At 40.1% G+C, this 17,350-nt stretch overlaps 1 protein-coding gene across 2 annotated transcripts in view; it reads left to right on the forward strand.

The window, feature by feature from the left end:
- The first annotated feature begins 12,240 nt into the window (after positions 1 to 12,240).
- kitb (KIT proto-oncogene, receptor tyrosine kinase b) overlaps positions 12,241 to 17,350 on the forward strand; it is a 24,425-nt gene continuing 19,315 nt past the window's right edge. For both annotated transcript variants that reach the window (XM_008275988.1, XM_008275989.1), the window contains exons 1-5: positions 12,241 to 12,429; positions 14,164 to 14,439; positions 14,524 to 14,808; positions 16,058 to 16,197; positions 16,543 to 16,711. In XM_008275988.1, coding sequence (XP_008274210.1) covers positions 12,339 to 12,429; positions 14,164 to 14,439; positions 14,524 to 14,808; positions 16,058 to 16,197; positions 16,543 to 16,711 — 961 coding nt within the window. In that variant the 5' untranslated portion in view covers positions 12,241 to 12,338. The remainder of the gene's footprint in view (positions 12,430 to 14,163; positions 14,440 to 14,523; positions 14,809 to 16,057; positions 16,198 to 16,542; positions 16,712 to 17,350) is intronic.

Below are 17,350 nucleotides of genomic sequence, written 5' to 3' on the forward strand. Positions count from 1 at the left end.
CTTTCTGATCACACTCTCCCTCCTTTTCCTTTCATTTTGTTTCGATTAATTTTACAGCATTTTCTTCCATCTCATTATTTACTATTCCCACCTTCTCTCTCACCTCCTGTGTGCTAGAGATATTTGAATTCAAAGTTGCTTCACTGGCATCCATTTTTTTTTGTTGAGGGGAAAAAACCCCCACAACAATACATACAAGCAATGCACAATACTGGATCTTTGCCAATATCCAGTAGGCCGAAATTTTTGAACATATGTTGTTCGATAGCAGATGACAATAAGATTATTTGCATATTTCCATTTCCACCTAATTGCAGAATGCCGTAACTGCAGTGGAATCAAGATATTAATACATCTACTGTTTATGTAAATCAAATCAAATCAAATTAGGTTTATTGTCATTTTGCTGTACATACACAGTAGTACACGCAAGATGAGAGAGCGTTTCTTCAGGATCATTAAAGTTTTGCAGAATGAACGTCTGGGATAGACAAGACACTAAACATACTTTTGCTGTCTCCTGAAGGGGTCGCTGCATCCATGCCGCCATTCACTGAACATGGCGAACCTCTTCAAGTCCTGGTAGGTCTTCAGGGACACAAAGACACACACGATGGTTTGGCGATGGTGAAGCCGCAGATGCTGCCCAGAGCTAGCTGTCTGTCTGTCCATCCTGAATAATGTCGTCCCCTCCAGCTGTATGTCCGTCTGGGATGTTGTCATTAAGCCATGTTTCTGTTAAAGCAAACACACAGCAGTCCCTCAAATCTCTGCGGGTTTCTCTCAGCAAACGTAGCTCGAAAATCCATTTTTTTGTCAAGGGAGCAGATATTGGAAAGCAAGAGCGACGGTCCTGCTGGTCTGGAGGGGTTAGCCTTTAGCCTAGCATGGATCCCGGCTGTCTTCCTCCACCTTTGTTTACGTTCCTACAGTTTGCCCTTCCTTGTCTCTCGGGTAACTGCTGGCATAGTCTCTGATCGGAGTCCGTGTTGGTGTAGTATGTCCGAACCACAACTGATAGCCACAATTTTAGTGCCGTTCACTGTCCTGACGCCTAGCAAAGTCTCCTGGCTGCAAGTTTTGCGGAGTGAACGTCTGGGATAGAAAAGACACTTGAAACGTTCACTTTCGTTGTCTCCTGAAGGGGCCGCTGTGTCTATGCGCGCCACCATCACCATGGCAACATCAATAATAATAATCAATCATCAATCAATAATAATACTGTATGAAACACTAAAGACACTTTGTCCTTTTCATTTTTGATTTTTTAAAATTCATTTTGGCTATTTTAATGCATATGGCATAGATTTTTTTGAAAACTAGAGTAGTTTTGAGCAGTGGCAGATCTACCGTGGGGGCACGGGGGTGATCTGATTGGCTACCCCATGTGCCCCCCAAAAATAATTCGTTTGAAATTGATATTACCAATACAGAACCTCCGAATTACGACGCTCTTGAACGCAAAGTCGTTGTCCGACTGCCACTGAATGCACCAAAGACGTAAGGTGCTTTTTGATTGGGTACTTGCATTTAGTTTGGATTGAGAAGACATTTGCCAATGTCGGTTGATGTCAAAGAAAAGACGAGAAGGAGCGTCATAAATAAATATGTTTCACAGAGAATGAAACGGAGGGGAGACATTTAAAACTTTTTATGAAAAAGAAGTCAGTAGCAGGTCAGAACACTGAGAGCAGAGTCACTGTAGGTCAGACAGAGTCTGGAGAAGGCCAGGGTCAGCCTGAATGTAGCCAGGGACCATCATCATGTGTTGTTGAGGCAAGCATCCAGGGCCAGAGCAGCAACCATGACCCTCCAGGTGAAAATCCAGATATGAAAAGAGTGTTGCACGTGTATTTTTTTTTTACCAAACAACAGAATTTATTTGTTATTCTGTCATAGTTGGGTGAATTAAATGACTGAAAGCTAATTGTTTCTATGACTACACTGATGGCATTGATTTCTGTGTTTTTTTTAATTACGTCTTTCACAATATGGCAAGACATTTAACAAATTGCAATTCTTTTAATATGTAGAATGCTGGTGAAAGAGCTATTAATTCTTAACTGTTGCAGTCTATACCTTAAGATGCACCAGTGGTAGACTACTGCCAAGAGTCGGATCCTGACAATGATCACTTCTCAGAAGAATCAGAAGGTAGCAGCACCAGCAGACATGTACAGCAAGATCAAACTTATTATTTACCTTCTTAATGCAACTAAAAGGTCTATTTCTGTCATCAGAGTCAACTTTAAAGTGCTGTTTTTGGTCAATTTAGGCAGAGCTAAGATTCCCACTTTGTTGTTTTTGTGAGTACATGCTGTAGATCAGGGGTCGGCAACCCGCGGCTCCGGAGCCGCAAGCGGCTCTTTGGTACCTCTGCTGCGGCTCCTTGTGGCTTTGGAAAATAAATAGTGAGTACATTAATTTAAGTGTATTTTATTTTGGCTCGTTAGTTTTTAATTCTAAATTTGAAGATTTTTGTGAACTTGTTCAAAATATGCATCATAACCGCCGATGTGCGACACCCGCCAGCACGCGCAGTGGTGCCACCTTGATGAAGTTGTCGCTAATTCTGGCAACTTTCCAAATCCCCTTGGCGATTTTGTTTTTTTTTTTTTGGCTAAAGCGACTAGCAACAAATCTAGCGACTCTTTCTGGTGTTACTGGAGACTTTTCTGGTGTTTTGGAGACTCTGATGTGAAAACTCATATGGTTCTGCAGTTCCTGTCCTCAGCAAGCAACGGTGCTGCCGTGAGCTCCTCCATCTCAAAGCGCTCACAGGTGGTCAGCAGTCTGGTCAGCAGTCCCAGCTGCAGTCAGCAGGACAACCAGACAGCATTTTTAATTTGCTGCAGGTGGATAATTTAAGATTGGCTTTTTATTTCACAAAGTTGCCTTTGTGAAGCGATATGAGATGACTGTTGTTGTAAATATACAATATATATATACTATACAAATAAAATTGAATTGAATTGAATTGAAAAGTACAAGGGTAATTCAAATAGATATTTAGTATTTTATTTAAAGGTAACCTTCAACCCAGTGTCTTTTTTTTGTTGTTGTTGGAGTAAAAAATGTTTTTGAAATAAAATGTTGTTTTCTCTGTAGCAATTCATTGATTTCATAAATGCAACACACTAGTTTTTTTTTTTTTATACATAGCATAAAGGTAAAAACGATATATGCAGTGTTATCTTCATTTTAGATTTCAAAGGGGTTTTGTGGCTCCTGGAGTTTTCTTTTCCATGGGAAACGGGTCCAAATGGCTCTTTGAGTGTTTAAGGTTGCCGACCCCTGCTGTAGACGAACATACACTATTGTGAGATCACATAGGCTCATATCATCTCCTCATAACTTGATGTTTGTCCTTGAACAATTTTACCCGAATACACTGTCACTTGGCTCTTCCTGCTCTTGTTCACTTCGGTCCTCTTGCTTTTACAAATCAGTCGGTCCGACACAGAGTTTGCTCCCAGAATTTGGTTCTCAGAGTTCACTTGCATATTCACAACAAAAGTTTTTTAAAACTATTATTACTATTATTATTATTATTATTATTATTATTATTATTAATGTTAATATTATTAATAATAATAATAACAATAATATATTATATATATATATATATATATAATTATAATATATATATACATATATACATATGTATATATATCCATTCATTATCTACACACTGCTTAATCCTCATTAGGGTCGCGGGGGGGCTGGAGCCTATCCCAGCTGACTCAGGGCGAAGGCAGGGGACACCCTGGACAGGTCGCCAGTCTATCACAGGGCTACACTTAGAGACAGACAACCAAGCACACTCACATTCACACCTACGGACAATTTAGAATCACCAATTAACCTCAACATGTTTTTGGACCGTGCGGGAGGAAGCCGGAGAACCCGGAGAGAACCCACGCTGCACGGGGAGAACATGCAAACTCCACGCAGAAAGATTCCGGTGCCCCACCGGGACGTGAACCAGCAACCTTCTTGCTGCGAGGCAACAGTGCTACCAACTGCGACACCTTGCAGCCCATGTATATATATATCATAGTTAATTATTATAATATTTTAATTTATAACAATTTTCCGTGGCACCCCAAAAATATCTGTTGTACCCCCCTGTGCCCTCCTACTGAAAATATCCTGGATCCACCCCTGGTTTTGAGGGAATTTTCAAATATCAACCTCAGGTCCATATGATATCTTTAGAATACACTGTGTGTGTTAAAGACAATAACATCCACATTGTAACCCATTAAAACTGCTGTTTGTGATGCCACTGCCACTAAAGAATTAAATCATGCTTTTAAACTTTACCCACCCCTATAAAGTATACTACACCTCATTGGTGGAGTACATTGTTCTGTATATGAGTTACAATCGGCTTTTGAGCTTTGATGATTAAGTGTGATAAAAAACAAAAAGCGAGCCTGAATTTGATAAAGACAGTCAAGAGCCACTCAACAATTTCTCCTTACCATGTGCACACACCTATAACAGGTAAAAATATCTGCACGTTATGCAAAATAGACTACTTTAAAATTAATTATAACAAAGATCTGGGCACTTTAACCACCACATTACCCCTCCCTCCTCTCTCCTTTTACCTCTCTGCTTTCCATCCTCTTGTACCATGTTTGCCTTTATTTCCCTTTTCTCATTCATTTCCCCTTCACCCTCTGTATCACCCTGTCTGTCTGTCTCTGGTTGGCTCTCCCTCCCTTCCTGCGTCCATCCCTCTCTCCTTACGGTGGATTAGGGCGGCTTACAGCCTAGTCGATGCTAATCAGGTTTATCCAGACAGAGGGCGATCACTGGGCTATCAGTAATTACACACGCTGATATTAGCTTCCTCAGATATGTGCCCTGGCACATTTTCAATCCACATCATCTCTTTGGATCAAACATATGGTTATCTCAACAGTGTGATGCCATGGCAGCTTCTACTCTTTTGTTTTGCAATAGGAGGATCCATCTGTTGCAAAAAAAAAAAAAAAAAAAATTAAGCACATATTTAATTCAAGCTAAAGCCTCGTAATATGAGGTAATTGTTGCAAATGTGATTACAGAAGCTGTAATTATTCTAATGGCTTGTAATTCAGATTTGAGATGAGAAATAATTGATTTTGTACCACAATTTCACTTCTAAACAGCAATTTACACAGCTAGAATTTGCCTCTGATTATGTTTGGGGGAAAAAAAGAAATTGACATTTTGAGAAATGGGCTGATTTCCTTCCTGGAGAAGAGTTAGGTGAGAAGATCGTTACCAATCTCATGTGTATCTGTTAAATATGAAGCTACAGCCAGCAGCCAGTTAGCTCAGTTTAGCACAAAGACTGGAAACACAGTAACAGCTGGCATGGTTCTGTCCAAAGGTAACAAAAACCACTGAGCAGCACATCTAAAGCTCCATAATGAACACATATTTGTCCTCAATTGTTTAATGTCTGCAAAACGTATAAAAACTATAATTTGCAGTTTTACTGCCTGACTATTTCTTGGCTCTGCACAGTATCCTAACAACCAGTAAGATACTGTATCTGGCCAAGAATTATTCCAAGACTGTGGATAAAATCCTTCCTGTGTTCACTCATTTACTGCTTTCTATTTAATGCACATTGAAAAGTAAGTAGCACATTTAGATTTTAGACACTTAATAATCATCATTATTTTGTATCATTAGTTGCATCATTGTGGCTTGGCTTGTTTGCTAGTAGGGACAATGCACATTTAGAAACATCAGCATAAAAATACAAGATGTGACCATGCCAGAATTATTGCAAAATTCATTCATTCATTATATAACAAGCCAAGCTAAAAGTGATAGATCTGATATCAAGTCACTGATTGAAATGAGTCGTACAAGTGGGGTGTGGAGAACACTTGTTTATACTAGGAGGAAGGGTTTTCTGACAGTTACTCCAAAAATGGTCCACCTATATGGCACCTCATAGTCCCCTCTAGTTGTGGTAATGTTGGAGCGAAACCTAATGTATAAAACATCCATCCATTATCTATACACCGCTTAATCCTCACCAGGGTCAGGGGGCTGGAACCTATTCCAGGCAGGGTTCACCTGGACAGGTCACCAGTCTATCGCAGGGCTACACTTAGAGACAGACAACCATGCACACTCACATTCACACCTACGAACAATTTAGAATCAACAATTAACCTCAACATGTTTTTGGACTGTGAGAGGAAGCTGGAGAGAACCCACGCTGCATGGGGAGAACATGCAAACTTCACGCAGAAAGATCCTGGGTGTCCTCAGCGGGACACGAACCAGGGATCTTCTAGCTGCAAGGCAACGATGCTAGGACAGCCTCCTTGCAGCCCATGTATAAAATGGGCATTTTTTCATTTTTTTGTCTAAATCCTAAAAGCTAAATAGATTATGTTTGTCTGAAATGTAAAAATGATGAAATAAGAGTGTTTTTTGTTTTGTTTTGTTTTTTGTTTTTTATGAAAAACTGTAATGTAAAAAAAAAAAAAAGTAGTTTACATCTTTTTGTGGAATTTTTAAGTGCACTATTTCATGTATGAATTTACACACTTACATTTCAGACTCGCAAATAAAACAGACAGTGGGACGTTAAATGTACCGTAAAGAAAAGCAGGAGTGATTTTGGACACAGCAAGCACAGAGCTCTGCCATCTTTGCAAGCCGTTTTTGTACAGATTGTAAAAACAGACAGAAATGGCAGTAATATCAGTGTTGTGTCTAGCATTGCCAGACAGCAAATAAGTTTATTTTTCCCTAGATATTATAGTAAGTCCTTCAAGATTGAAATAAATGAAAATATTCAGAACTGCAAAATATATCACTGTATTCATTTCAAGTAAATCTAATCCCTTACCCTGCTCCTCTAAAAAACGTTTTATTTTTGACCTTGTCCTTAAGTCCAATCCATTCAATGGGTCATAATTGATATGTGAAACACCACAATTGGACCATGGATGGACACTTTACAACCACAAAGAAAAAAAAGAACTCCACTGCATTGACTGTATTAAAGGAGAGGAAAGACAAATGGACACAGATATCAGGTTTATAATGCCCAGTCAGCAGGAGGGAAAGAGGGTTGGATTGCATTGGAGGAAAAAAAAGGTTATGCTGAGCTTTTAGCTCATCATCAAAAGAAGAAATGATGAGGTATTCTTCGAGTTGAAATGTGTGTCTCCAACTGTGTGTGTTTTTATGTCAGTCTCATGTGGTTTTGAAAGAAGGTGTGTGTACGTGCCAGCCAGCCGGAGGGTGTGAAGACTGATCCATTTGTAGGTGATTGAGTTAGGATGAGCATGTGTGTGTATGTGTGTGCGTCACTGCAAAGGAATAAGAAAAAGAGAGAGAGTGAGGGGGGAGAAAGGAGAAGGTTAAAGAGAACAAGAGGGAGAGGGAATGAGGAGAGAGAGGAATGTTTTTCATTACGTAATCTAATCTAAGTGGCTATTTTTCTTGTATAAAACCTCTGTTGCCCTCAGTGAGCTGCTGAACCGCTGTCCTCATCTGTCTAAAAGCACTGAGTGACTCATGCTGTGGGTCTACGCGTACACACACACACACACACACACACAGACCAAGTCATAGTGAGTCAGCCCAGATCTGCTGCAGACGCTCACCTCAATAATGAATAATGTAATAGGGAAAGGCATATAAACTGCTCAAATGACACGCAAACTCAGTGGACAGTGGACATATGGATGATCCTGATGGACGCACACTCACACGCAGTGACGTCTCCATAGAGCATATGGGAAGCTGGACTTGGGGCAGACGAACAGGTGGATTGTACTTGGACACCTTGAAGGGCAGGTATCCTTTGTCTGACTGCAGAATAGCCAACAGGAGGTCTCCAACTCCAACTAGGTGGTGAAAAGTTTAACCTGTTGTGAAAGCAAAAGTTTTACATTTTTGGCTGATTCATGTTTTGGTGGAGGATTGGATTAGAAAATACATGCCATTTTTTTGCACAGTAAATCCAAAGCCAACAGCTTAGCATGGTACAAAGACAAGAATTAGCAACAAACAAGTAGCCTACACAGTAAAAACAAACAAACAAAAAACCTTCCCTTTTAGTTTACAATTTTTAAAATACACAAAAATATTAGTGGAATAATGTGCGTATATTAACAAGTCTAATGTAAAATAACACTAGAAACTTGTAACTGTTAATAACCACAGAATGTAATTTTTTAAAACAAAAATGTACATTTGTTTTGGTATACAAATGCAAATTTGCAAATTCATAATAATTGGTTGGTTCTGGTTCTGTAATTTTACAAAACTTGATTATTAAGTGAGAGATAGAATAATTGCAGTCATCTTCACAGGCTAGGAACTGTATTTTATTCATGGAAAATTACAATATTTTATGAAATTGTTATTTTACTCTGACCCAGCTGCCAGAATACAAATTTTTACAGTTTTGTTGTTGTTGTTGTTGTTGTTGTTGCTGCTGTTTTTTTTTGTTTTTTTTAAGTGAAAGTCTGCCTGATCATAATCAAATCCATCCCCCTAACCTTTGCAGGTCACTAATAAAGACATTATATCATATTTGTTGAGTTTTGGCACAAACAGAAGTGTGAAGATATTCATTTCAGGTGTCACTGTCTCTACAAACATCCTTCTCACGCATAGCGTTGGCATCCTGCCCTCTATTACTGCCAGGCTTCTCCATTAAAACCAGCCCATCTACCTTGAATCAGTCTCAATCCCCAAAGCGTGCACATATCAGTTTAATCATTCGTCCCTAAACTACCTACAAATCCACCCTGACCTAAAGCCTTGTTACAGAAGAAGCAGCTGACTCTCTTCACACGGACACCAGGAAGAAAGGCTGTGCAAAAGTCTCAAAAGCAGTAGTGATGATTTCCCCTGTAGTTATTCACTGTCAGTGATCTATAACAGTAACTATTAGTCACATTTTCTTAGAAACTTTTTAAGGGCACAAACAAATGAATAATACAGAAAACAGCTATGAAAGTGATATTATACTTCTGCTCCAGTTTCTTTACTCTCATTCTGCTGTCATGTGGCAACAGAGGCATGAGCTGCTGAGGGGCGCTGCAGTGAGGTTAAAGATCCATCATGTGTGCAAGAAGAAAAAGACAACAAAAATCTCAGTGTTCTCACCAATATTTTTTGGAGCAACAAGAAACACATACAAACCAAAAGATATAAATGCACATAAAAATACAACAAAATCAATACATAAATCAAGTCAAATCACCATTTTTTTTAAATACAGCACATTTAACACAACAGTTGCTTTGCCAAAGTGCCTTTAAGTGAAAAAGATTATGACTGGCGTTACAAAATCAACCTAAGAAGTTTAAATGTTGGGGGGATTTAACTGGGATTTGACGTTTCCAGTCATGAGACGGGCTTTAATGTGGAACGGGAGACTGTTTTACAGTGTACATGTTGATTGAAAAAGCCCTGTCGCCTTTGGTTTTCACATGTTAATAAGGGATTGAAGGAAGTAACTGTGAGGAAAACCCATAAGGCCTGGGGGCAGACATCAGAGGCAGCATATCGGGCTTCATAACAATAACATTTTTGAACTAAATTCTGTTTTTAGCTGGAAGCCATTGCAAATGAGCCAGAACCAGGGTGATGTTCTGGCATTTCTTTGTACCAATTTGTAGCCAGGCAGCTGTATTCTGAGCTAAGTGTAGTCAGGTAGGAGATCAGATAAACTTCACTGATCCCTCACTGGGGAAACTCACATGTTACAGCAGCTAAATACAAATCAAGTACAGTAAGAAAGAAGACAAGAACTACAGAAGTACAATAAAGACAAAAATCATGATGTAATGAAGACAGCTATGTACAGACTTTAATATGTACAGATATGGCATGATGGATAATGTAGCCAATTTTACTACACACACAGTGTCTAGATTTTATAGGGAGTGACTGTCCCATTTCTGTTATTGCACATGAAAATTTAAAGCGAGACCCGTGTACATTATGTTATTGCACCTAAAGAGCTGTAAGAGAAAGAGTGTAACATGACGGACTAATGCTACACTATGTCACCTCCATATACAGGGAGTTATAGTAGCCCAGCCTCACACTAATAAATGTACGATCACTGTTTCCATGTCCTTGTAAGCTGAAATCAGCTCGGTGGCCTCTGACAGCACTGCTGACCTGTTTATTTAAACTGAAAGAGGACTCCAGGAAAACACCGAGATTTTTTAATAACATCACTTCCAGAAAGGGCCAACTGCATTGGTATTGCTCTTAGTAGAGCCTAATGGACTAAATGTAACTAATTCAATTTTGTTTTTATTCAGCTGAAGAAATTTGTTGCCATACACCTCATCAAGACAGCTTAAGAGGCTTGTCATTGAACAAAGCGTAGTCAGGTGTAACTGGCAGGTAAAACTGCGTGTCATCAGCAAAACAATGATATGTGACATTATGGCTTTAAAAATGTGACAGATGGACAGCATGTATTCTGAAAATAAGGGACCCTAAGATAGAGCCCTGAGGGATGCCATATTAAAGGAAAGCAGAAGGAGATAAACTTGCTGCTATTCTGACTGAGCTGGTTCCATTTGTCATGTAGGAGGTGAAGCAGTTTAATACTTTACAGGTGTTTCAAAAGGATGGTCGATAGTATCAAACGCTGCACTAAGATGGAGCAAAACTAAAATGGCACGAGGGCTGGGATCAGTAGATGTTATTGTGGGCCTTCAACAGAGTCAACCCGGAGCGAACCCACGCTGCACGGGGGAGAACATGCAAACTCCACGCAGAAAGATTCCGGTGACCCCACCGGGACATGAACCGGCAACTGTCTTGCTGCGAGACGACAGTGCTAACCAACTGCGCCACCTTGTAGCCCACACCTTTACACTATGTAACACTAGAACTGAGTGAAAACTACATACAGTCATGATTGTGGCATGGGCAACTATATGCCTCAGCTGAGGGCCCTCTAGGTAATTATCTAATTATTTAAGTAGTGCTGTTACTCCCTTTTTTGTTTTGACGTTCAAATAAGCAATCTCATTTGGCTGTTTTAGATGATGACATGCAGAAATCCTGCACGATGTTGGTGTATTGCATTCACTTTATTTAATGACAGAGTTTTGGTTGGTAGATCTGTTTTATCAGATGATGTTCTGTCAGCTGAAGTGAGCAAATTGAATAAATATTAGAGCACAAGTGAGCAGGAATTCCAAGGATTAGGATTCCTGTTCACTTACAGAATTTGTGGTTTTACACACTTGTCCTCAAGACTTTTAATGAGTCTGAAGGAGTGCAGTAACACATTTTACTGTTATGACATGCCAGAGTTGGAGCTGTCATGTTTGGAACTGTAACAAATAATACATTTGTAGAGCGATATGAAATGATTGGAGTTTGATGGGATACAAATACAGATATTTTGTTAAATATATGCATGGTATATTGGTGAAAAGTTCTTTAAAATTAGTGAGTTTTTAAAATGCACTATTGTGAATGTTAACTTTCTATAAGAACTGCATATTAAAGTCTTGGTATTGAGTGATGGTTAAAGTTGAATTTTAAGGTAGGAGGATTTTAAATTGAAATGCAGGACAGAAAAATAACAAAAAGGAGACATTTTGTGTTTAAGTTAACCTTGCTTATTCCTGCTTTCATGGTAATCATCAGAAATGATTACAGAAAGCCAAACCTGCCTTCACAGCCTTCATTGTGAAGATTTATTAACTCCTACTACAGCACAAAGTTGATTAAATCTGGGAAAATTGAGTCCACTGTAACGTTGATTAGAGCTGGGAAACGTGAGACTATGAAGTGCATCAAACTGAATGAGCCCCTGCAGAGAAACTCCTGCCAATAAGTGAGAGCTGTCATCATCACAACAGGACGCACTGATCCAAGAGGTGTGAGAAGACGCTGCGCCATAACAATAGTTTACTATAATGTCTTCGATAAAACATTTGCAGTCTTTATCCAGCAGAAGTTACCGTGTATATCTCAGACAGCGCTTGAATGTCTGGAAAAATTTAGAATATTTTTCTCCAAACAAACAGCTACGATGCCTTGGAAACAATCTTTTTTTTCCGGTAATACCCGACTCATCACCTTGGCTCGTCTCCAGCCAATGCGGGACAGAAAGGAGTGGCATGGATCCAGAGCAGGGGAGGAGAGGCGCTGCACTGTGTCTTTAAGCTCCAGTGAAATCCATCAGGGGGAGTCGCAGCCTGCAGTATCATTGTGTTTGTGCGTCTCATTACGTTAGAGGGACCTGTTCTGTGTTATTATAGGGTGGATGGGATCTGCTGTTTTCAAGACCAGGATGGTTATTTCTGCGCCTGAAACGCATGGAGTGGAGTGAAAGCCTTCCAAACCGCCTAAAAATGAGGTGTCACTGGGTTGTGTTTGCCTCGTATTTTATTCTGCTGCCACTAACAGGTAAGAAAACCACTTGTGATATTGTTTAACTCATGTGTGCTCTACTTTATTGTGACCTTTTCTTGATGTTTATATCTCAGTTGGTTTAAAATAATTACAGGGTATGTAATTGTTTAAAGCAGGAATTTAAAGCCTAATGACAGTGTTGTACTTTGTGAGTTTATAACCTCTAGAAAACGTATTTACGCATTATTTTCCCACTTTATTTCGGGGTCTCTGCCCTTTTTAAGCTGCATGAAGTGTTGTTTAGTCTCCCACTTGTGCCCCTATAGTCTGCTGCTGTCACTATATAAGGTTTTCTCTTTCATTTTTGACACCGAGACAAACAGGATGCGCCTTTTTACGCACGGTTAAAGCTACTTCTTAACCATGTTTTTTTTTTTTTTTAGTGTCCACACTGTTTCTGGACACGTGGTGAACGTTTACTTAAAGTATGGTGTCCAACGGTACAGCGTTTCCAACCTGTCCGTTCAAGACTACAGATCATATCCGGGCTCGTTTGCATATCTACAGTTTGGTGGTGCGCAGGGAGATGCCTTTGCGTTGCCTTTCTCGGCAGGCAACAAGTGTGTGTGTGTGTGTGTGTGTGTGTGTGTGTGTGTGTGTGTCTGTGCGTATGTGTGTGTGTGTTTTGTTTGTACACGATTAATTATTTATCCTACCGAAATGAAGGGGATTAGGTTGTGCGTCCTTCCGCGGCAGCAGAAGGAACAAAGAGGAAAAGATACACATCTTTTCACAGAAACGCGCCCTGCAGCACATTGACATCTAACATCTCTCCGCGTTGTGATGAAAGCTCCGTGTTTAGTCATATTACAGCCTCAGGTTGTATGTGAAACCTTTTGCTTATTTAAATGACACTCAGTATCAACTGCCAAAGCTTAATCTTACAAATATCAGGTATGAAACATATTCTCACAGCCCGCACAAACGCAGATATTGATGTTTTGGAAGGGGAGCATCCACATTCCTCATGTTCTGAGCTCCACATGAGCCTGGAGGCATAACAGTCACATGAAATTCTGCTCTTGAAATGGCGCCTTATCATGTGAAAAACTGCAACAACAAAAAAACAGAAACCCTGGGGGGGAGCTGGCTGTTGGGGTTAGGCTTGAACTAAAATGTTGGTTTAGTTTACTCATCCTAAGAGAATGGATTTAGGGGCCCTTAATGCATGATTACTCAGCGGCTGGACAGCTCATAATTATTGATTGTTCAATTGAGCGGTGGTGGTTTGATAGCACTCTCTCGAGGGGCTCTGCGCCAATCATAACATCCTATTTAACCATCACCTTAGGCTCTCTAATCTATTTGGTTCTGAAATTTCAAGGGTTCTCAAGCAAAACTACAGTTACTACAGTTGATCAGTTTGAGGAAGTGATTGATTTGGTTTCCTTATGTGCTAATATATTAAGGTTTGGGTGAGTGTTGTTCAGCCAGAAACAAGGCAATTTGATAGAATTGACTTGGATTTGTAGATTTTTTAAATTTTATTTTGACATTTCGTAAACTTACATTTCTTTAACAGTCTTTAGTTGCAGACTTACGTCTCCACTGTGTTTCATTTTTGCTGGTTGCATTGATTTTTATCTGTCTGTACAACTCTCAATAAAAGCAGCATTATTTCTTCCCTCAGGTCTCAATATTTAGGCAAATAAAACTCATCGCAGCTTTCAAAAGACAGCACCCAGGTGAACAGTACATCATAAACTGCATGTCTGTCCTCTGTTCCAGTGTGGTGTGAGCCAGTCATCTCCCCTAGTGGGCCTCATGTTGTGGTTCCCAAGAGGGGAAAGCTGGAGCTGCGCTGCCACGACAATACCACAACATCTGGCACCCCATGGGGGTTGAGATGGCAAAGGGAGAAGGCTCGCAGGATCGAGGGAGAGGTGGAGGAGGGCGGAGTGGCTTATGTCAGGGTGCCGGTGGTGCATGCCTACCACATGGGCCGTTACGTATGTGTCAACAATGGCACAATGGAACACAGTTCCATCTACGTCTATGTGAAAGGTGGGTGTTCGAGGTGGTGGAAGAAGCTTGCATTGAAATAACATCCTATTAACCGAAATGTTGTTCTTTCTGTGTTCTCCTAAGACCCCCAGAATGCTTTTCAGCGGACCATGGTGAACAGCATTCTGGTGCGAACTGGTGAGAACTGCACCATCCCCTGTCTTGTGACAGACCCTGAGGTCTCCCTCTTGGCTTTGGAGACCTGCGATGGACGACCTATGCCCTCTGGTATGAGATATACTGGCAACCCCCAGAGAGGCGTCATCATCAACAGCGCTAGAAAGGAATACGAGGGCTGTTACGTATGCGTGGGGCAGCTCAGTGGAGTCAGAGTGATGTCCAGCCAATACACTGTGGATGTGCGACTTTGTAAGTAGGAGATATGGTGACCAAGGAAGATAGTTCATGCAAGTTAAAGAGTGTCATACTGGTGTTTCATGTAGCATAGCTTCACTAGATTTTTCTCATGGGTGTTAACGAAACTAAAAGGGGAGGAAGGAAGAGAAAATGCTCTACAGCATGTTTAGCCATTGACAGTAAAGATGTCATCACAATAGATTTACAAAGTAACTTGCAAGGTATTGTTAAAGTAATCCCAATTGAAAACAACATTTTTTAGCTATACAACACAAATCCAAATAAAATAAATATATTCATTGGAAAGTAAAACCTGAGTCTTTGTCTTTGCTGGAAACCATAATGGAATGCCATTAGTTGTGAGAGTATTTGGCAAGATGAAAAGTGTTATTACAATCTGCCCTGTAGGGTGAATGAATGTTTGCACTTCCATTGCAATAAATCCAATATTTGTCGAGACATTTCTCTAAAAACCACCAATGCCAATGTCATGCTGGCACTGTTGGAAAAGCCACCAAAGTCATTAGATTTACTCTCCTGGCACCACCAAGTTTCATGGCATTGTCATATAAAGGCCTTCATTCAGTAATCGTGTGTTTTGGCCAATGAGGGTTACACTACTCTTATGAGTTATGTGCGTAATAATACCATAAAATGTACCATAAAGGCTATTTAAATTGATGTGAGTGGAAAATGATTGTGCGTCTGTCCACTGCACTGGATCAGCATTTTCAGTCTGGGCTGTTGTGGGAGCCTAAATGGAGACAAGCTAAGGGGAGTTATGGTGTGGTGTCCTTTTGACTGATGGAGACAAGGAGAGGAGACGTGAGGGAGGGAGGAGCCGAGGGATTTGAGTCCCACACAGCTTTGTAACGGAGCATGAAGGCTGGGTTTGGGCTAAATAGAATTACTGCAGCACAAACACAGCAACCGAAGTGACGTCTGCAGGCATTTGTTGGATATTAATCATGCAGTTTATGTGTGCACAACTGTCTGAGTACGCTCATATGTGCACAGTGTAAATATGCATTAGTGTGTTTGTGCAGCAACTGCTTACTGATGAAAGAACCGTGTCCTATTGTGGCGTAAAAATAAGATAAAGACATAAATATAGTTTTGTGATTTAGATGTTCAACATATATTCTGATCCAGAGTGAATACAAAAAAACAACATGGTCTCAGGCACATAATGTGTGTTGGTTTAGATGACCTCACTCAATGCACCAGCTACGTTAACGTTGCTTTTCATTCTTTGATTCAGTGCCAGAGCTGCGTCCAGTGATCACACTGTCCCAAAAAGACACTGTCATCCTGAGGAAAGGAGAGCAGTTTGAGCTTACTTGTAGCTCCTCCAATGTCAACCCGGACTTCAGTCTCAAGTGGGATTTCCCTCCGACAGCGGTGAGATTAATGAAGGGATTTATTAGCTGCGTTTTATGCCTGGGTGGTTGGCTGTTTAGATGTCAAACAGTCTGATATGCTTTTTTCCCTTTTTTTTTTTTTTTTAAAGGAAATCCACTACTGCCAAGTAAAGATACAGAAAATGTTTCGATTTTTTTTTTTTTAGAGCTATAATAACCATAGAGAACACAGATGTCATACTATGAGTAACATGTGAAAAATGTTGTGTAAATGACACAAAAAGGAGTTTAGCCTAACAAATTACACATGTTGGCTGATATCTTGTACAGTTTGGAGATCTGTGGGGTTTCACACCCGGTAATATTGCACCCTTCATCTTTGTAGCATCCTGATGAAAGCCAGACATCACACATCCTGTCCGGTTCTCGTGGTTATCAGCGTGCCATCTCACTCTTGATCGCAGCTGTCAACCAGTCGGACTCGGGCACTTACCGCTGCGCCGCCTACAACGAGAGAGGTATCAGTATTGAAATGCTGCAGCTGGATATCTACGGTAAGTGTTAAAGTTGGTTTACATGCATACATGTAACAGCCTTTACAGTGAATAGACAATCAGACCTCTATACCAGACAAGAAATGCTGAGTCCATCTTTCTACAGACAAAAACCTTCTGGGATGTAAACATATCTTTTTAGATGTACTTTCAGCAGCTCCCTCTGACGTCTTTCCTTAAACCACAAACATGCTGAGCTAGTTGAAAGTCACTCTAATATGAACAACAAAGATGCATGGACATAAAATGAACAAAGAGATAATAAATGAATACCTAAGAGCTCATGATTGAGCTTGTTTTTTTTTTTTAGCACAGATAATACAGATACGCACCAACAATGCCTGGGCTCTTCTACACTGCCAATACCAAGCATCCGTCACAATGTAATGGGAACGTTCACTGCAAGTGTAAAAAAACAACACTCAGCTAAAACTTAACCACTAACACCAGTGTTCACACCCATAACTATATTTTTGGAGAAGTTGCAAACTCTCATTTGCATAATATGCAAATTGAAAAGTCAGTGTCTCCAGGAGACAGCTGTCATTGTTAAAAAATGAACAGTTATCTAAAAGTAATGATTTAAATTTTAAATAGCGAATAAATAAAAGTTATGATTATATATATATATATTATGAC

Source organism: Stegastes partitus, unplaced genomic scaffold, assembly GCF_000690725.1.
Source record: "Stegastes partitus isolate 25-593 unplaced genomic scaffold, Stegastes_partitus-1.0.2 Scaffold63, whole genome shotgun sequence".
Classification (NCBI taxonomy): domain Eukaryota; kingdom Metazoa; phylum Chordata; class Actinopteri; family Pomacentridae; genus Stegastes; species Stegastes partitus.